General features: G+C 36.6%; 3 protein-coding genes across 35 annotated transcripts in view; all 3 read left to right on the top strand.

Annotated features, from left to right (window-relative positions):
- Sls (sallimus) overlaps nucleotides 1–2,414 on the top strand; it is a 335,820-nt gene extending 333,406 nt beyond the window's left edge. For all 20 annotated transcript variants that reach the window (XM_076431149.1, XM_076431143.1, XM_076431152.1 and 17 more), the window contains one exon: nucleotides 789–2,414. In XM_076431149.1, the coding sequence (XP_076287264.1) occupies nucleotides 789–991 (203 nt within the window). In that variant the 3' untranslated portion in view covers nucleotides 992–2,414. The remainder of the gene's footprint in view (nucleotides 1–788) is intronic.
- Nucleotides 2,415–4,478: 2,064 nt separating this feature from the next.
- On the top strand, nucleotides 4,479–8,667 carry LOC143212387 (microtubule-associated protein RP/EB family member 1-like). 4 transcript variants are annotated; one of them, XM_076431156.1, is made up of 6 exons: nucleotides 4,479–5,342; nucleotides 5,768–5,848; nucleotides 6,138–6,372; nucleotides 6,922–7,013; nucleotides 7,095–7,206; nucleotides 8,291–8,667. In XM_076431156.1, the coding sequence occupies exons 1-6, from the start codon at nucleotides 5,250–5,252 to the stop codon at nucleotides 8,305–8,307; spliced, it is 630 nt and encodes a 209-aa protein (XP_076287271.1). In that variant the 5' UTR covers nucleotides 4,479–5,249; the 3' UTR covers nucleotides 8,308–8,667. The 4 variants fall into 4 exon arrangements, with proteins under 4 accessions (XP_076287271.1, XP_076287270.1, XP_076287269.1 ...); XM_076431155.1 differs by lacking the exon at nucleotides 8,291–8,667 and having other exon boundaries at nucleotides 4,480–4,952; nucleotides 5,029–5,342; nucleotides 7,095–8,281; XM_076431154.1 differs by lacking the exon at nucleotides 8,291–8,667 and having other exon boundaries at nucleotides 4,480–4,964; nucleotides 5,029–5,342; nucleotides 7,095–8,281.
- A 754-nt stretch (nucleotides 8,668–9,421) lies between these two features.
- On the top strand, nucleotides 9,422–19,619 carry Prp4k (Pre-mRNA processing factor 4 kinase). Of its 11 annotated transcripts, none has more exons than XR_013009518.1 (15): nucleotides 9,422–9,550; nucleotides 10,088–10,258; nucleotides 10,324–10,570; nucleotides 10,637–11,121; nucleotides 11,185–11,878; nucleotides 12,226–12,570; nucleotides 12,696–12,781; nucleotides 12,865–13,011; nucleotides 13,081–13,234; nucleotides 13,319–13,571; nucleotides 16,068–16,306; nucleotides 16,436–16,636; nucleotides 17,239–17,394; nucleotides 18,440–18,513; nucleotides 18,958–19,619. XR_013009518.1 is itself a non-coding variant. In XM_076429650.1 (13 exons), exons 1-12 carry the CDS (start codon nucleotides 9,546–9,548, stop codon nucleotides 16,634–16,636), a joined length of 3,027 nt encoding a protein of 1,008 aa, XP_076285765.1. In that variant the 5' UTR covers nucleotides 9,422–9,545; the 3' UTR covers nucleotides 18,958–19,619. The 11 variants fall into 11 exon arrangements, 2 of the variants coding, with proteins under 2 accessions (XP_076285765.1, XP_076285764.1); XR_013009516.1 differs by having other exon boundaries at nucleotides 17,003–17,394; XR_013009515.1 differs by having other exon boundaries at nucleotides 16,799–17,394.
- Nucleotides 19,620–19,685: the final 66 nt, after the last annotated feature.

Genomic DNA, 19,685 nt, shown 5'->3' with positions numbered 1-19,685 from the left:
TGATCTCCAAACTTACTGCGGATTTATGCAAAATTAAAATACATATAGTGCATCAATTGTAAGAAATAGGAGCCAAGTAAAAAGTTCCTTCTTTCTTTAACGATACTAATAAATTGAAAATAATATATAAATCTTCCTAAATGCTCTCAATCTTTTTCCATTTATTAGAAAAATGTAGGAAAAATTTGAAACAGTACAAAAATTAAAAGAATTCAACTTTTCAAAATCATCAAAGAAAAATTTCTGTTTGTGTGGCTTCTGTCTTATAATTATAATTAGGGGTGGCCATTTTTATTTTACATAAAGAATTCATAATTAGATTGGCGGTTTTATTCATTTATGAGAAAAACGAATAGCTGAAATAGGAAACTCTTAATTTTATTATTTACGACTCATTAAATTTAGTAAAAAAGCAAGCTCGTTTTCGTTTAGCTTCTGTTCCTTACAATCAACATAGACCATTTTCATTTCGCATAAAGCTCCGCAATCTACTCATTACCAGCCTGCGGATTTTTATGCAGGATAAAAATTGCCTGCATTCGTTTCAAAATGCTGAAGTTACATAGATATATATTTGTTTTATTAATAATTTTAATAAGCAGGAAGTGATACAACAGTACTTCTAAATTCTTTAAATGTTTCTACTGTACTGCATTTGATCTACTCATTTGTGTCATAAATGCACAAAATCCGTAGTCTACTCATGACTTTGATCGTTACCTGAATGAACCCTTTACTCGATAAAATTTCTGTGGAAGAGCAACGTTATCTTTTCTCGATTTTCCCAGAATTGGCAGTGGTCGAGCCAATCGCAGAAGCCACTGAGAAGGGTGAAACCGCATCCGTGAGCTTCAGCACAGAGAACACGAGTTCTTGGCTTCGAGAACACAACATGGACGCCGATATTCATTCTTACGCAAGGGCGAGGCTTCTCCGAAAAGATGAATACTTCTTCCGCATTTGGCATTACGCTAAAAAGCTCTTCGAATAAGCATTTCTATGAATTAACGGCGAAGACGCAGTGGGAAATGATCCCATGTGTTCTTCTTCTTAACGAGGACCACGAAAATGTAAAGCATAAGTGATCACAACGAAAAGGAAACAGACAACAAAACTCAGCTTCGTTATCACAAATCTATCAAGAAGTTTCTTCCGATAATCAACGATTATTACTCTCTTCTTTCGCAAATTTTGTACGGCTTCTAACACTTTTGATTTTTGATCTCTCACATGAACAACGTCATAGATAATACCGCGAAAACGTAATGATAATGATATCGAACCGTTTCTCTTTAGAATCGAACGTGTAGCGACTAGATTTAATCTAAGAGTCGATACTGGATGGGTGTAGAATCTAGTCAGCGTAGATTATACTCGTTTCTTCTACTTTTTTTTCTTTCAACGGACCAAGACTTCCTCATGTACACATGGGATCGAAACGAAGAAACCGAAGTACATGGTACTTTTGCTTCTCCAGACAATCACTATTCTTACTTACTAAAATCATACTTTTGGAAAGTCAATGTGAATCGAAAGAATACTTCGAAACGTTTGTCCCCAAGGGAAACCAAGAAACCGCATTCGAATGTTTCACGGTGGTTTCTTTGAGAGTATGCATTTCCTCTTAACTCATAAGAATTTAACGTAACTGGTAAAAAAAAAACATTTCTTTGTAGAAAAGATTACACCATCGTGAAGCTTCGATATACTGTTTTTTCGTTTCGGTAGTCTTTTTTGTTCGATGAAGCTATCGTTAAGTAAATTATTAAGCTCAATTATTAAGTAACGATGAATCGAAGTGTTCTGTCGATCGCGCGAATTGCCAAAATGTTTGAAGGAAACGTCCTAACTTTCTCGAGATTCCTTCGTATAGAGAAAATGCAACCAAGAATCGTCGACTGCGAGTCTGTTAAAACCCCGAGACACCGATGATCGAATAATGTGATAATCGATCACTCGTAAATGAGTATCTTTGTGTAAAGTGATTTAGGAATGATTAAGAATACTTGAACCCCCGTACCCCTATTGTCCAACACGCCCACGTATCCCGAATCCTTTGTATATGAATTTATATATCGCGAGCGGAAAGCATCGTTCAGTTATTCACCCGAGTTTGCGAGGATTACTTTTAGTATTTATTCGTAATGTATAATGTATATTTAATTGTTACTCGTTACCATTACCGTTGTAATAATTATTTAATAAGCGTCGCTGGTGTTTAATGCCGGCGGCTACGCGACTGGTCAATAAGACTAGATATTATACAAACGAAGCAATGCCACGCGTTGTTGGTGTCGCGAGACGTAACAAAATATAGGTGCATGAACAACAGCAACAATTCACCAACGACGTGTCGCATACTTCGCTTTATATACTGTAAGACATTTTTGCGAATTAAATTATTGCAAATTCAAGGCCCCGGTGTTTATTCATTTAATACTAACGACGCGTCGCGACGTCCTTCCGTTTTCAAGACCCTACAGTAGTGTTTCCCAACGTGGGGCCCACGCCCCACACGAGGGCAATTTGATTGTTAAGGGGGCAATTCGAAAATGGACTCCTCCAGAGTTTAACTCTTTGTACTCCTTTGTCGAGTGTGACTCGACATCAGAGAAAGAAAAATGTATGTATGTATATGTACACCAGATATACTCAATATACAAGGTATACACAACACAAACACGATGTACACGACACACGTTTTGTACTTTCTTCAATGCGGTTCACGAATTTCACGGGAAAGACCGAACGACGTGGTTTGCTGAAACTGACACTCTGAGATAAGAGACAAGACTAATGAATGTTTGTGTTTTTCGTCGTACTTATACATATTTCCACGAGTGCTAATAAAAACGTTGTCTTAGAGGGGGTGAAGGCCTGCCATGAAGGCTAGGCGTAGGTTTTTCCCAAAAGTCATGGTTCATCCGGAAGATAAGGACTTTTTTAAATTATTTCAAGTAGCTTATTTGTTTATGGCAGGGGTGAGACACGCATCCTTTCTTTTGACGTGAGCGACACGGATCGCACCTCGTGGGCCTCAAGGCCTCACACACAATTTCCTCTTCCACTAAAAAGAAATTAGTTCGTTCCTTCATAAGCATGACTCATAAACCGTTAGTTTGTAATTAAGAACCGGGGACCTAAAAATGATGTTTGAAAATTACTTAATAGGGATCTGGAAGGTCATTGTTACTGTTAATGTTTTATGACGGCCACGGTAGATACATCGTCGCGTCGGTGGACAGTTTACCTGAATTCCGACTCGCGCTTGTGGATGGACCAATCGGAACGGAACCTTTTCCATCTTGTAGAGTAGGCATGGTTCCGGCCTCCGGGGTGGTCCCGTGAAAAAAAATGTTGCATTTTTTATTCCTTACGATTTTATTTGCGAAAACTGAATTATTTCATGTATGTTCACCGGTTACTCCGAGATGGATGGACCAATCAGGATGAGACCTTCTGCATTTTCTAGGGTATGTCTCCCGATTGGTCCCTTGAGAACAAATTTTGCATTTTTTCATTCTTTGCGGTTTTTAGTGCAAATAACCAATAAGACCGAAAAACCATCCTACGGTGTTCTACATATTCTGCTCGTTCCACTACAAAAGTGTGAAATAAAAAAGTTTTATAAAAAAAAATTAAACCGACTTCGAAAAAACGCACTAATAAAATGCACTAAAAAGTATGAAATAATTTACACAATACAATCTTTTCGGAGCCGGCGCAAAATTGAAAATTATCCAAATGACAGATGTTGCTGATTATGATTTCATTGGAATATGGTGAACTTGGAAATCAGCAGATGGGAAGAGAAGATACATTAATATGTGAGAGCGTGTAGAAGAATTTAAGGATTTTCGTAATTTCCAGTGTCGAAAATTTTCAATTTTGCGCCGCCTCTGAAAAGATTGTGTTATTTAAGTTCGTGTGTATATTCACATAAATTAAATGGAAATTATTCCATACTTTTTAGTGCATTTTTTTAGTGCGTTTTTTCGAAGTCGGTTTAATTCTTTTTTTAGTTTCATATTAGTTAGACGTTGTTCAAATTTTCATGACGAGTCTGACTCGTTAAAATACGGCAAGGGGTTCAGGGAGTAGATATTTTAGTTTAGAACCTTTATAAAATTAATTCTTTTGGAGTTTCAGTCTGCTGAGTACAGAAGACCTGCCCACACTTGGATGTTTTGAATAGGACGGTATACCAGGGAAGTTCGTTTGAAGGTATATCTGAAGGTATATTGAAGGTTTGTCCTTTTCGATGTAAACAACGAAGCACTGGCTTCCTTGAGAGTAGTTCATCGCGAGCAGTGTGTATCGACGCTATGTTTCAACGATCAACGTCCGGCGAGTCTCGTGTTGCTGGCTACTAGGTGCGAACGTGTATGAAAAAGTAATACATAATTGTGCGACGCTGTATGACGAAATACATACATTAATTACAAAAATATTCCGTAAGTTAATTCTAGAATATAAGTTTCACGTATATATACTCTCATCGAACAGTAATCCGGATTAGCATGTATCATTACACCTTGTCGTTAATAACGAATAAACAGTTTTTATTTCGCGTTGCGCGTCTTCGCCGCCGTTTGTTGTAAGTGTTTCTGTGTCCAAACGGATAATGCCGGGTCACGTCTTTCTGATAGCGAAATTATTGCCGCTGCCGTTCTCGTGATTTGTTAGGTAGCTCGTCCAGTCAATTGGCTAGTCTGAGAACGAAAGTTTGTTTCGCATGGGCTGTTAGGCGAGAACTCATTATACAGTGAAGAAATAATTGAGTAAATTCAAACCACTCGTTCAGTAAGAATAATTAGCAAGGGAACCATCGTAATTTAAAAGAAAGTGGGATTGTGTATTTGTGATCGCGAACAGTCGTGAATGCAGTGAAAAATCTAAAAGGAGATTTTCTATATGAGAAAAACTGAGAAAAACTGAAAAGCTACTGAAAGGTGAACGCAAATGTATGGGTTACCCTGAAGTGGAGATTTATAATTTACTGCTTTTATGTCTTTGTTATTTTTACAGTGTGTACTGTAAAATAGCGAGTTTGGTAGTCCGTAAACCTAGTGTCGAAGGAGCAGTGAAACGTGGATTGTTTTCCGAATCAATCGCATGAATTCGTGGCGTTTTCGTTTAGCAGTTACCTTTAAAAGAATTCCAGTGGATTTCGTAGACCTTTCATTTCCTGTCCAACACAAACGATCCTTAGACAGTTGATTAATCATAGCACTATAATAGTTTCGGTGATGGATGTAGAACACGATCCTGATGAAATCTATAAGATTGTCTCTGCCGACGTTACTTTGCTCGGATTTGTCCAAATTATCACCGTCTCCACGGTGAGCACAATCATTGTGCACGTCTATTAACAATACGATTAACAATTAATAGACAGCGGATTTCTCTGTTTTGATATGTTCAATAGATTGAAATTAACATAACTAGACTACGGATGTTTATGCAAAATAAAAAGTTTGTGCATCAATTGCAAGATCCAGGAGCTAAATATGAATTTATATTCTTCATTAATAATTTCAATGTGATGAAAATAATGTACTATTAATACTCTCAAAGCTTTTTAATATTTTCACCGTTTGAAATTGCACTTGCTCATTTTTGGTATAGATGCATAAAATCCAGAGTCTAAATCCAGAGTATTTTGAAATTCTTCTAATGTTTTGATTTTCTGTGCTACGATCGGTGTACATTTATAATAGATTATGATAGATTCAATAAGAAATGATTAATAAATGCACCGTTGCAGGCAGCAAGCACCGACGTAAAGTTGACTACAGAGTCTGTTGGAAGTTCCACGCTCGGCGACGCAAAGCGGAAGTTCTCTAAAGTGAGTTCCGACTCCAAAAGCGAAACAGTACTAACGCAGCTCAAGAATTGTGCTTCAGACGACAGCAGGAACGATTCCGATTTCAACGCAAGCACGACCACATTTTCTCGCAATTTTACGAACAATTTCATTTTTTCAGTCAGCGAATATTACATTAGTACTAATACGTTACGAACACCTACTTAAAATTCAATTTTGGTTGATCTTTCTTTACTTCGTGTTTCATTGATTTATCTAATCTGATATATGCATTGATTTAACAACATTGATATATGCTAATCATTTGCAGATTGTTCCAATTGATAAGATGGTGAAAGGCAGATTTCAATACATCTTCGAGTTTTTACAATGGTTCAAGACATTCTTTAATGCGAATCACTCTAGAACAAAGCCGTACGATGCACTTGCTATGCAAGCAAAAAAAGAAACCATGGGTAGTGGTGGAAGTAATGCACCGCGTGGCAGTAATGCAAAACCTACAGCTTTTGTAGTAGCTACACCTAATACAACACCTTATATCTCTGGTACATTATTTCACATGTTTTTTCTTTTATGTTGTATTTGATCTCACACCAGTACACAAACAGACTTTCAGTATAATCAATGTGCAAGAAACAATTATACATTGAACATTGACTTTCTCTTAATTTATTCAAATCAGTAACAAGCGACCAGAGTTGCCTGTCCTAATAATATGTTCTTATCGTAAGAATAAGAACTTTTACCATTCCATAAATTTGAGCATTCAAGTAATACAAGTATAGTGCATAAACTTATATATTGACGAATGTTTCCTCACTGTTTTGTTCATTCATTCACGATTTTTGCATAGACCGTCATGCTCTCAGCCAGTATGTTCATATTGCTTGTCGAATAGATCTCTTGTTAAGAGTACTCCTTCGTATAATCATTAGACTGCGCAATACTGCGCATCTTTATGCAAAATAGAAATGTTTTGCATCGATCGCGGGAAGCAGGAGTAACAAAAATTGATTTCATCCCTCAACGACTTTATTGATTGCATAAAAGTTCGAACGACAAATTCTAATAATGCGCTAAACTTTGGGATCTAGTTAACAAAGTACCAGCACACCGTGCGCCAGTGCAAACGGACGCAGTCGATAATCGTGGGGATAATGGGCTAATCGAAGTCGAAAGTGCTATGGTATGCAAAGAGTGAAACATTACCTTTTTTTTTATTTATTTTACGTCGCTTTCTTAATTCGATCCCGTATTATTTTTGTAGCTAGAGGAGATGATGATTTCACTGGAGAGTCTAGAGGAAGAAAGAGACTTCTACTTTGATAAACTGCGCGACATCGCAGTTACAATACAGACAATGTTAGAACGTTTTCATGGTAATTATACAGAAAAGTACTGTCCACTCCGATTTTGATAAAATATAAATATGTTATAGATCAGGCGTGGGCACGGGTGGAGCCCCTCAAACGCCTGCTTCCCCCACCTAGCTTCCTTTCAGTGGCGCTCCTCATGGCTCCGATGCACGAGGCCTGCGCACTGCTTGCGACAAGCGAAACGCGTCCTTCCTACATAGTAACGGCGGATGCTGGTGGGGGACAGTGGGCGCTACAGTGGGACAGTTTTGCCTCAATTGAGGCAAAATTGCCCACGCCTGTTATAGATATTGACATTTTGAACAACTTTTTCCTTTTACAATATAGGGGGGTCGCTTTTAGTTTTCGAGATATTTGCAAAAAATTATCGCGAATACTGTATTGAATTTTTCGTATTCCTGCACGCTCCGCTGCAACGTAAACCTGTTTCGGTGCGGCGTTTGTTTACATTTTGACTCTGTAGAGATGAGGTAGAAAACGGGAGGGTGGAAAGAGCCGGCCTGACACCACACACACCCACCCAGTGTTTCTAAAAAGAAGGTTTCCGTTAAGAAATTAACATTTGCGCAAATTTTCAATATCATATTCGTAATCAGCACGTGAAAATACGTAAGAATCTAGAGTATAATTTAGAAACAGTGGGTGCGTGTGAAACACTGGGTGGGTGTGTGTGGTGTCAGGCTGGCCCTTTCTGCCCCCCCCCTGTTTTCTCTCTTATCTCTACAGCGTCAAAATGTAAACAAACGTCGCACCGAAACAGACTTACAACGTTGCAGCGCAGCGTGCAGGAATACGAAAAATTCAATATAGTATTCGCGATAGTTTTTTGCAAATATCTCGAAAACTAAAAGCGACCCCCCTATATTGGAAAAGGAGAAAGCTGTTCAGAATGTGTTGCTGCATAACATATTTAAATTTCATCAAAATCGGAGTGGGCAGTACTTTTCTGTATAATTACCGTCTTCATATAATCTCAATAAATTGGGATAATTTATTTACAACTCCGTTGTAAATTACATATTGTGTTGAATAAAATGTTGTTTCCCAGTAAGCAAAAATGCTAGAGTCCATTTTAACCGTTATACAGGGCATTCGCCGCATTAGTGCGACCGTGCTGACCTTTTAAAATGGGCAGAATCCAGGACCGAGCGGCCAGGATTGTGCTGGGGCAGCTTGTGCCGGGCTGGTGCCCAGGGCAGAACACGAGCCCCCGCAAACTCTTGTATTCTACAAGTAATTATTAAGAGAGAAAAAATTGAATTAGCAATTTACAAGTTGTCATAGTTCTTCGTCGTATTACGAATAAAAAGAGTTTTGAACATCTTACAGATTTAAAAGTGTATAAGAATACTATAAAGAAATTAAAAAGGGACTCGGACGCGCCTGTCCGGGTCTGTGAGTGTTTCTTTTTTTTAATTGTCTGTAAATGCGCTATGTTTTTATCAATAAATAAGACATCAGTCTCGTCAGTTTATCCTTTTGGTACCTTGTTAGTAATTCCCCCTACAGAGTGTAGAATTATATCCGTGAATAATTGTAACGCAGTCCAACTTGTTCGTGCAACGTCAAACAAAAATATTTACGTAATCGACTGTTAACTTCCAATTATAGAAGAAGTACGAGATATGAAGTTCACCGGAAAAACCACTCTCGTAAAAAATTACGATAAACTGTTCGAAGCGTCGTGACTATATAGACTGCGGATTTTTCTGCGTTCATAGCAAAATTGAACAGATGAAATTCGAAATTGTGGGAAAATTTTCAAAATCGAAGATGTAAATATATAATTTGACCTTTCAAAATATTTTTTACATTATTAAATATTTTGGAGTCTAATCAATTGTTAACTATTAGGTTTACGGCTAATAAAGGTCAGTACTTTTTTTACTCAAAATTTAACGCTCTTCGATATTTTGGCATAAAAAATATAGCATTCCAAAAATAAGTATCCTTTCAAACCATACAACTTTTCTATAAAAAGTTTTTTCGTACAATGCATACTTTTGAGGTTATTGAGGGTGAACAAGTTGCGTGGACACACCACCCTGTATATTTAAAAAGTAATACTTCTCTGAAATCTACATTTCGCAATAAGAATTCTGAAGCTATTCAAACTGACAATGAGTTTTTAAATTGAAATATGAGAGGATAGAGCCGGAAGTAACCCTTTCGTATCGATATTTATCGTGTGCGATACCACTTCGAGATCACTCGAGATATCTCGAAATAACACGATCGAACATACAAGATGGCAGCCCATTAAAGAGTTCATATATGCGTGTAGTTGTTTTGTGCAGTGCTTGTGTAGTTTTATTCTTAACAATAATTTAACAACTTTAATCATGGGGTAAGTCGTGCATTTCAATAAACGTTATTGCATTGATTTAAAGATTCTTATTTCTGGCGAGCAAAAAAATGTGCGAGGTAGTATGTTTACATCGCATATACTTACGTGATCCTCTGTTTATTTTCGGAATAAATCTCGTACGTTATTAAAAAAAGTCTTCTTTTACAGCATTATGTAAGACTAATGAATAAATTTAGAATGAAAATATTCGCTTCTCGTGCGGTGCATTTTACTATCTGTTCGCTGGAAAAAATAACCTAGTTTTTGTGTTTTAGTATATTGCTATTTCACCATAGATACCGCTTAACAGTTACTGGATGAAGTAATGTACTTAAATACCGAACTATTTGTTTCAAGTTCAAACGAAGCATTATGGATGAAAGAAATACTAATATTAATTTAATATTTGAGAAATTGTTTGATTCAGATTAATAGGATTTACACTGTCTATATCGATCAAATTTCATTTTTGCTTGTAATACGATGACTAACTTAACGGATAGCTATATAATACGTAATCATAAATATGTATTTCAGTTCGTCAGATCTAGAATGTTTAGATGGTAAAAGAGACATTGTTAGCATAGATTCTGAGTCTGATATGTTGAATGACCAAAGAAAAAAGAAAAAGAGAAAACATAAGCACCACAAACATAAGAAAGATAAACTAATTGAAAGAGAAGATGGGAAGATTGACAGACAGGACAGGTATGTCTAATATATATCATATTATTTAATGCGTCGCCACAAGACTATCAAGTGCAATATTTTAGGAAAAGGCACAAGAAACATAAACGACCTAAAAAGGAAAGGGAAGTTGAAAATGGCGCGTTGGATGAAAAATCATCGCGTATGATTCAGAAGGATGTTGGTATAAATGGCAAAGTGAAAAGTTCATTATTAGAAGTCGTTTCTACCGAGGAAAGTGAAGATGAAAAATTAATAGATTTAGATTCAGACGAGGTAGATTGCACAATTATCGAAGAGGATATTGATCTTGAGGAATTAATGAAACAAAAGGTATCATATTCATATATAAATGTAACTATAGAAATCTTACTAACCAATATTCTGTTATTTGTACAGGAACGGTTGCAAGCATGCCTAGTACAATATCTCACGGATGATTCTGAAAAGGAGGATAAAGAAGCAGATCAAGAGGAAGTAAAAGCCACTGAAACGCCAGATGTTATACTTGTGGAAGATGACAGTGAAAATGATAATGTACCCCCTAAAAAACGGGCTAGGAGTAAATCTGGTAGCAGGGAACGGAAAAAGATAACAAAACCTGAAAGGCGTGTTGTTGTAGATATGAGCAGGGACCGTAGAAGTCGAGAGGAACATAAAGATAAACGACGAGACTCTGACAGAAGAAGAGACGAAAAGGTACGTACAAAAGAAGAATTAAGGAGAGATGATAGCAGAAGGGATGATAGACAAACACGAAAAATAAGTGACAGACACCGGGAAGAGTCGTCCCGCAAAGAAGATAGCAACAGAAGGTCAGAAGATAATAAGCGTAAAGAATCTATTAAAAAGGACGAGTCACGTAAAAGAGAACAAGATAGACGGTATGTTTGATATCAAACTAATTTTCATATTATTCAATAATCTATAACGAGGTGCAATTACAGGGAAGAAGAACGACGAAGGGATGTTGCAGATCATCACAATTCCAGATCACGTAACGATTATAAATCACTGGAAAACCGTGAACGACAAAGCAGTCGAGATCGTCACGTCAGTCGAGATCGGCACGTGAGTAAGGATAGACACGTTAGCCGTGATCGTCATGTAAGTCGTGATCGACATGTTAGCAGAGATCGTCCGAGCAGCCGTGATCGTCGCAGTCGAGAGAGGCCTTCCAGCAGAGAGAGACACAGTCGTGACAAAAGAGATAGCAGAGAGCGTCATACCAGTCGAGACCGACACAGGGAAGGTCGAAATAGTCGCGACCGAAATGATGTACGGGACAATCGAAACCGTGAAAGAATCAGAGAACGGTCAAGAAGTACTAGAAGGTCCCGCAGCCCCGGGATTAGGGGTAGATTAGATAGAGATCGAAACGATCGGTACAAGACCTCTAGATCAGTGTCTAGAAGTAGAAGGGACAGAGACAAACACCCCAGAGATCATGAAAGAGACAGAGAGAAGAACGGTAAAAGAGAACGTAATGACAAGTACAAAGACTCGTTGTCAGAGGGACTGAAAGTAGAACATTCGGATAGCTCTAGCGAAGAGGATATAAAAGATATTGATATTGAAGAAGAAGAAGACGAGGAGGCAATTATAGAACGTAGGCGGAAACAGAGGGAAGAACTTCTGAAAGTATGTGTATTGAAATACTCAGGGGCTTTTATCGTAATGTAAAATGCCGGTATTTTTCGGTTTCACCGAAATTTATATTATAATTATATTAGCAAATGCCAAAACTGATATGCTTACATAATGCTTACGATAATATATGTACTATGTTTACATACAATGTTGTGATAGAAGGCAAAAGGAAACCCGAAAAAATACCAGCATTTATTTCGGTTTCAGTATCGGTTTCGATACAGCTTTATTAATGCAATATTGATATTAAAATCATATCTGTTTTTAAGCGCCCGTTTATAACTATATTCCCTTAAGTGTCATTGAACACTATGTAACTTTATATTATTTCTATACAGAGGTTAGGCGGACCAAATGAAGACTCCAATATGTCTGCCGATATAAACACTGTACCAGCCACCCCGCCATCAGAGAGTCAATCAAACGTTTCACAAAAGTCGTTAGAAGTTCCATCTAACAATAATGAATCTACTTCTGAAAGTCACACTCCACCACTGCCTGAAAAGCCAAAGTCGCCACAAATGGTTAAAAAAAGAAAATCTAGATTCGACGACACACCATCGGAAGATATTGAGAAGAATGATGACACGAAATCCATCGAGAAACTCAAGCCAGAGGAGAACGCGAAGAAACCAAACGAATGGGATATGTTCGCCGAAGCGGATAATATCGGTGACTTTAGTGTAAGTTTCTCTAACGAAGTTTGCAAATGTTTTCACTTTTATCTTAAACCAGCCGTTCTCCCATGATGTCGTGACCAACGAACAGCATTTCATTTTTATTATATAGATATCATTACGTTTTACAGAGTCCTACTGTCGAAGGAAAACGACAAGGTGGGCCAGATAATCCAAGTTTAACGGACAACTGGGATGATGCAGAAGGATATTACCGGTAACATATTTTTTGTTTTGTTTCTGTTTTACATTTCTGTAATTTAATACGTAACGTAATATGGTAATTAATTTGGTTTTTAGGGTGCGAGTAGGCGAAACATTAGATTCCCGATACGTTGTCTATGGATATACAGGTCAAGGTGTATTTAGTAATGTTGTAAGAGCTAGAGACAGTGCTCGAGGCAATCTGGACGTTGCTGTAAAAATAATAAGAAATAATGTATTAATGTAAGCACAATATTGCATTGTCATGCAACATCATCGATTCGCACACTTACATTTTACTTATCGTTTCAGGCATAAAACTGGCCTTAAGGAATTAGAAATTCTTAGAAAACTTAATGACGCGGATCCAGAAGACAGATTCCATTGCTTACGACTTTTTAGGCACTTTTTTCACAAAAATCATTTATGTATGGTTTTTGAACCTTTAGCTATGAATTTAAGAGAGGTAAATTCTTCCGTCTATATTTCTACAAAATGAAACACTAGTATACGTAATAGAACTAACTGGTTTACGTGTGTGTGTACTTAGGTTTTGAAAAAGTATGGTAAAGACGTTGGTTTACACGTTAAAGCGGTAAGATCGTATACGCAGCAACTTTTCCTTGCTCTGAAGTTATTAAAACGTGCAAACATTCTTCATGCTGACATCAAACCGGATAACATTCTAGTCAGTGAAAGCAAACTAGTATTGAAACTCTGCGATTTCGGCTCTGCATCCCATGCACATGAGAACGACATGACCCCGTATTTGGTATCAAGATTTTATCGTGCGCCTGAAATTAGTAAGTATTTCATGTCTCCAATGCCAAATTAATACGCATATACTCGCTTAATAGACGCAAAAACCTTGTTTGCATCGCGTCCGTTAACCAAAGAGTAGAGGTGTGCGAATGTCCTGATACATTCGAGAACCCGTCTTCATTCCCGAATAAAATTCTCGACCCGCCCCAACCCGATATTTTCAGGTTCTTGCACATTTCTATCAGAGAAACAAGTACAGTCTTCCCTCGCATAGTGTCACTTTCGTCTCTACGGATAGTGTTACTTTTTTTACCCCCCCCCCCCCCCCACAAAGGTGTTTGTCCTTGGGCGGTTGGTCGCGCTACAATGTAACCAACCTCACTATCTGGGTTATACTATGCTTTATTTCTTCTGTTCTTCTCAACAAAAAGTTACGAAGAAATTCATGAACGTTCTACCTAATAACACAGACGTCGGTGAATTTTTTCAGAATTTTTGACTGCAGCGTTGATTTTTTTAAAAATCCGGAATATATATTTATGATAGGATCCCCAACCTCGCTATTTGGATTAGACTGCACACAAATTATGCATTATTTCTTCTGTTCTGCTCAACAAATAATTACGAAAAAATTCACGAACATTCTACCTAGTGGCGCACACGACAGTGAATTATTAAATAGATCTACAAATAAGTTCGGTGTCTTTTGAGCATACTTTTGATCTCTATTTATAAAAAAAACGAATACACGTTACGTTTCCAAGCTTCTTCAAACGAACGGAAATTGCTTGTTGAGTTACACCAAGTTCCTCAGCAAGTTTCTGTTGTGTTTGACAAGGATTTTCATCAATAATTGCTCTAATTCTCCGTACTGTACTTTTTTCGGCATTCCACTGCGTTCTCCATCACTGAGATCAAAATTTCCACTATGGAACCTTTGGACCTATATACATATTTATGTACTTCTTGCATGTTTTATAGGTTACACTATTTTCTTTGACTCAAATACAAAAAGAATACAATCTCGAATGTGTTGTTTTGTGCAAAGTATTGTTTTTTGAGGTTATGTACCAATTAGCGTAAATTTATTGTATGTAAATACTTAGTGCGTTTAGTAGGATAAGGTTGATACTTTAAACGACCAAAGCGGCGGGAGAAAATTTTAATTTGAAGTGCAATCACAATTGAATACATATATGTAAAGGCACCGAACTTATTTGTACACCTAATTGTATTTCAGAATTTTTGGTTGCAAAACTGAGTTTTAGAAAAATCCGTAAGTTTTCGGAGTACCGGAAAATCAGCAATTTTATGCTTCCGGATTAAAAAAAAATAGATTTTGCAACCAAAATTTCTAAAATAATTCACCGTTATGCGTGCTATTGGGTAGAATGTTCATGAATTTTTTCGTTATTTTTTCTTGAGCAAATAACTCGTAAACAGATCTGTTTACTACAATGTACTTCGTAGTAGTTACAGGGTGAGTACGGTTTCATGAATTATGCTCTGCCTCTTCTATCCTGCTCAACAAACAATTATGAAAAAATTCTTGAACGTTCTACCTAATGGCACACACGACATTGAATTATTTCAGAATTTTTGGTTGCAAAATCAATTTTTAAAAAAATCCAGAAGCATAAAATTGAGATTATTTGCTTGATATCGACTTCTCTTTGTCGTTTACACGCTCTCCTCTAAATACGTTCGGCAAACGTCAAAGAACGTGGTAACCTCTACGCTTTCCGAGACTCGATACCCCCGAGATAGTAACACTATGCAAGGAAAGACTGTATTTTGAGAATTACGGCCAGTTATCTATCTTGAGATTCCAGGAGTTGATAGGAATAATTTGGTGGCTATTAAGTAGAGAAAAATGTGTCTATTAAGCGATGACACCTGTATATACAATATTCATTAGACAACTGTTTCAGTCTTTTGACTTCATCTAAAATTTTCACTTATTTGCTAAAACTCCCTAATATGTTCCACCTCTGTGCAAATCACAAAATCAAGTGCCAAAAACTCAAGAGATTCATTCTTAGTTACTTACTACTTGGCATTAAACCAGTTACTAATGGTAATGCAGTAGTAGTGCACATCATACAAAGTGATTACAAAGAGAGCTGTATTTGATCAAAACAGATAATTTTATGGCGACTCAATTTTGGAGTCGTGTATACACATAATTATACTGGCTGTTCGACCGTGAGTAGAGGATATTTTGGAGACTGATTCTGCAAGACAAAATAAAGTGACGATCGAAGTAATGAAATTTAAATGATTGACACTTTGGAATGCAATTTGAACTACAATTTTGTCATTTTTTATTTTCATCTTATTTTGGGTTGTAGATTCACCTCGTAAAATATCTAGTCAAACACCCTGTATACGTTTTGTAAATTGATAGAAAGCTGTATATCATAGGGAGGCAGTGTACCTCGGGTACACTGATCGAACCCACATTAGGGAGATCTCCGTTTTTATAGAAATTTCTTAACCGTTGCCATGTATTAGACGTTAACAGTACCATTTTCTAGTTCTTGGTATACCATATGATTTCGGCATTGACATGTGGTCTGTGGGATGCACCATATATGAATTGTACACGGGAAAAATAATGTTTTCGGGTAAAACAAACAACCAAATGTTGAAATTCTTCATGGACCTGAAGGGGAAAATGCCTAATAAACTGATTAGGAAGGGCACATTCAAGAACCAACATTTTGACTCTAACTGCAATTTCCTGTATCATGAAGTTGATAAGGTTACGGAGCGGGTAAGTTGTCTTTCTACTTTTCTTTCCATCCTTGTTCTTTGTAGTGTGGTAAGTGGCTTTTTACAATTATATAGATTATCGTTGACATTGCAAACCGCACACAATATATAAAACCGTGAACATTTCTAGGAAAAAGTTGCAGTAATGTCAACGTTACCTGCTACGCGTGACCTTGGTGCCGAGTTAGGTGGGAATTCTTTGCCACCGGAACAAAGTAGAAAAGTTGGACAACTGAAGGACCTGTTGGAGCGAACATTGATGCTGGATGCCGGAAAGAGAATTACTGTGAACCACGCTCTGGCGCATCCCTTTATACAAGAAAAGATCTAGGTAACCCTGTCCAGGGTCCATCCACATCGGAGAATTTCATTAACGTAACTTAACAAAACCTGTTTGAAACGACACCGCTTACGATTCGTTGTATATTATAAAACAAATTAACATAAGGCGGTGTCCCTTTATATAGAATGTGTCTTGTATTCGTTTTAGCAGAAAGAGGCGGTGCAAAATTTCACGATTCACTCTGAATCTCGTCTAATTGATGCAAAGAGAAACATTTGAAGAATAAACAATATATATATACTACAAATACACATACATAAGGGAAAGAAAAACTTATTTAAAAATCACACGTACATATGACGTTGTACTCTATCAATCTGAACTGTATTGTTTAATCAATGATAACTATTGCAGGTCAATAGAGTGCAATATTTTTATATTAAAATTAGAACCACTACGAATGACGATAAAAGTGTTGGAGAGTTCGCTGCTGTATCAAACAACGCATAAAACGAGATACGTTTATACGGATCGGAACAATATAGTGTGTCAGGCTGTAAAAATCCTCTTTGCCGTGTAAATTCTTCTTTTTCTTTAAAATTCGAGTTTGTTCGCTTAGATATGGTTTATTTCTTTTTCTCTGTGCACAGCACCGATAAAGTAAATAGATCAACGATGCTACACTAAGAAGAAGAGGCATGCAGAGTTTCATACGTGGTAATCGTATTCTCTTCCGTGGACGATATGAACTGGGAAAAAGTGACCGCCTCTTTCAGCACTGGCCATCGATACTTAGCATAATGGTGGTACATAGTATTTTTCTTTTTCTCAATCTTTCAATTGAAACAAGAAAACAATAAGAAAAGGTAAAGGGAAAAGAAAACGTGCGCGACTTTACAGTTAAACAATATCTCGTAAATAAATTATTATATTCACAAATCGTTATCGATAATGCGTTTACTTTCACAATGAGATGATTCCGTGTTTGTGAAATTGTAAGACTTTATAAATTCGGTACTCGCAACCGATTCACGAACGATTCGTTCTTTTTTGTTGGTCTTTGAAATGCGCTCGTGCATGGCATTTTGAAGTCTCTCAGTAAATCAAGGAGACTTGTACTAACAGACAAAAAAAACAATACAAATTGTATAGTAAATAGGTTATTTGAAATAAATCGACACATGCTTAACTGAATGAGAAACGAGCCCTGTATTTTATACTTTCAGTCATATTATGACTAATATGAATAATCGCGCGCAGCTCCGTGCATTTAAGGCACGTGCCGTAGCTACAATATATTAAAAAAAAAATACACAAACAAACTGTACTCCGTTTCGTACCTAGTAACGAGATATAAAATACATAGGTAGATAACATATGTTTCAGGAAGTGTTGTAAATTAAGTCGCTATGTTAACACTCAGCTACTAATTGACCGTTAGTATCACGGATATTCATTTTCACATCTGACGTTGCATTTATTTAGGTGACAATGTAAAGAAAAATATATATGAAAATAATAATGTATATATTTGCACTGAAAAATAGAGGTCTGGAATATTATACCAAACGGATAGTTTTAACACAGCAACGAAAATTATTTAACGCACAATAGTAACAAATAGCGGTCTTATATTTTTGTCATAAAAACTATAATGTTTTCGTTTTAACGAATATACCCAAGGCATACATTTCCGTACCCTAGCTTCGTAATTTTTCTTTCTTTTTTTTCTTTTCGCTGCGTTATTCGTTTTTTTTTTAAGTACGATACAGCAGAACGTCAATGCTGTTTGAATGGTTCGTGGTATATATTTTTACATGACAATATTGTACGAGGCTGCTTATGTTTCAGATGAGTCTTCGATTCAAAGCATCGTTAAGTGCGGGCGGACCTATGCGGGCTTTTAACGCCGATCCCGTTGCAAGGTATTCTTGGGGGACTGCCTTATGGGATATTTAGTATATCCGTTTATCATTAAGAACGTTGACCTCCGTTACGAGTCAAAGCCTGCATCAATTTGTATTCTATCTCCTTAAAGGCAGAGCAAATTTGTCTCATACGTACGCTAACAGTCGTCGTACATAATATTTCTAGAGAATCGCAAAGTGATGTCTTGAAAGGATATATAAGAGAATACGTAGTGGAGTTTTATTATTTCATGATTACACTTTACAAAAGCATGAGTATTTCGTTTGTTTTTTCGAATGTTTGTAAGAAAAAAAAGGACTTGTCTCCAATAGAATGTATAAACAAGAACAATTAGATATTACGGGGAAATTTCAATATACTAAAGTAAAAATTGAATACACCGAAACTTAGATTAATTCTATAGTTATCTAATTGGCAATTTGGTAATGTTTCACTTGTAGCCCTCCCCGTAAAGGAGGGGAGGCATTGGAAGAGGTGATGAAATCAGTTGATGGAAAGCACTGATGATGACAAAGGAAAATGGGGTAGGATCCTCGCAGCAGCTGCTTCACTTCTTGTGTGTAAAATGAACGACTGTCGCAACAGGGATATCAGCAAGTATTTAATTAAATTTGTAACAGCGGGAAGGTTTATCTTAATATTTCATTGAGATTAATAAAACCGTAAGTATGTGAACAGGTAAGGTACATGTGTGTGAGAATTCTAAACAATTTTAATCAATTTTAGAAATACCTAAATGCCGCGTATGTACATACATATGTATATACTCAACTATAGGTAACATTGAAGAAAACGTAATACTAATACTTTTGGCCTTCAGTTTTCAGATGACTATAAACAAAAATCTTTGAAAACATAGTTTTAATGCGAACAAACAAGTTTTACACGTGAAAAAAAACGCACTATAACGATCGTCACAATAAATTACACGTATGCGTAATGGGATAAATAAATTTATTTCACGTTGCGCTTTGATACAATATTTTATATCTAGTTATAAAGAAATTACATTTCGGTAGGCTAAATAATCCCTGCCGTCAGTGTTAAGCACTTTATTATCATATACATAATAATTTGTATTAAATTTAGATTTGTTTATAAATCTCTTGAAGATATTATTACCTCTGTCCCAAACGTTTATGTAAGAAACTAAATATAAGTACACTCT

This window comes from Lasioglossum baleicum, chromosome 9 (genome assembly GCF_051020765.1).
Source record: "Lasioglossum baleicum chromosome 9, iyLasBale1, whole genome shotgun sequence".
NCBI classification, from domain to species: domain Eukaryota; kingdom Metazoa; phylum Arthropoda; class Insecta; order Hymenoptera; family Halictidae; genus Lasioglossum; species Lasioglossum baleicum.
Note: the sequence above shows the minus strand (reverse complement) of the source record. Positions and strands in the feature narration are given on the sequence as shown.

What these genes read in the sequence shown, in the direction of transcription:
- LOC143212387 (XM_076431155.1), top strand. Translation starts at nt 5,250, where the DNA reads ATGGATGTAGAACACGATCCTGATGAAATCTATAAGATTGTCTCTGCC. An exon ending in CAAAGCGGAAGTTCTCTAAA is followed by an intron (nt 5,849 to 6,137) that starts GTGAGTTCCGAC and finishes AATCATTTGCAG; the next exon opens with ATTGTTCCAATTGATAAGAT. An exon ending in TCGAAGTCGAAAGTGCTATG is followed by an intron (nt 7,014 to 7,094) that starts GTATGCAAAGAG and finishes TTATTTTTGTAG; the next exon opens with CTAGAGGAGATGATGATTTC.
- Prp4k (XM_076429650.1), top strand. An exon ending in ATAATATCGGTGACTTTAGT is followed by an intron (nt 12,571 to 12,695) that starts GTAAGTTTCTCT and finishes TACGTTTTACAG; the next exon opens with AGTCCTACTGTCGAAGGAAA. An exon ending in ATAAGAAATAATGTATTAAT is followed by an intron (nt 13,012 to 13,080) that starts GTAAGCACAATA and finishes TTATCGTTTCAG; the next exon opens with GCATAAAACTGGCCTTAAGG.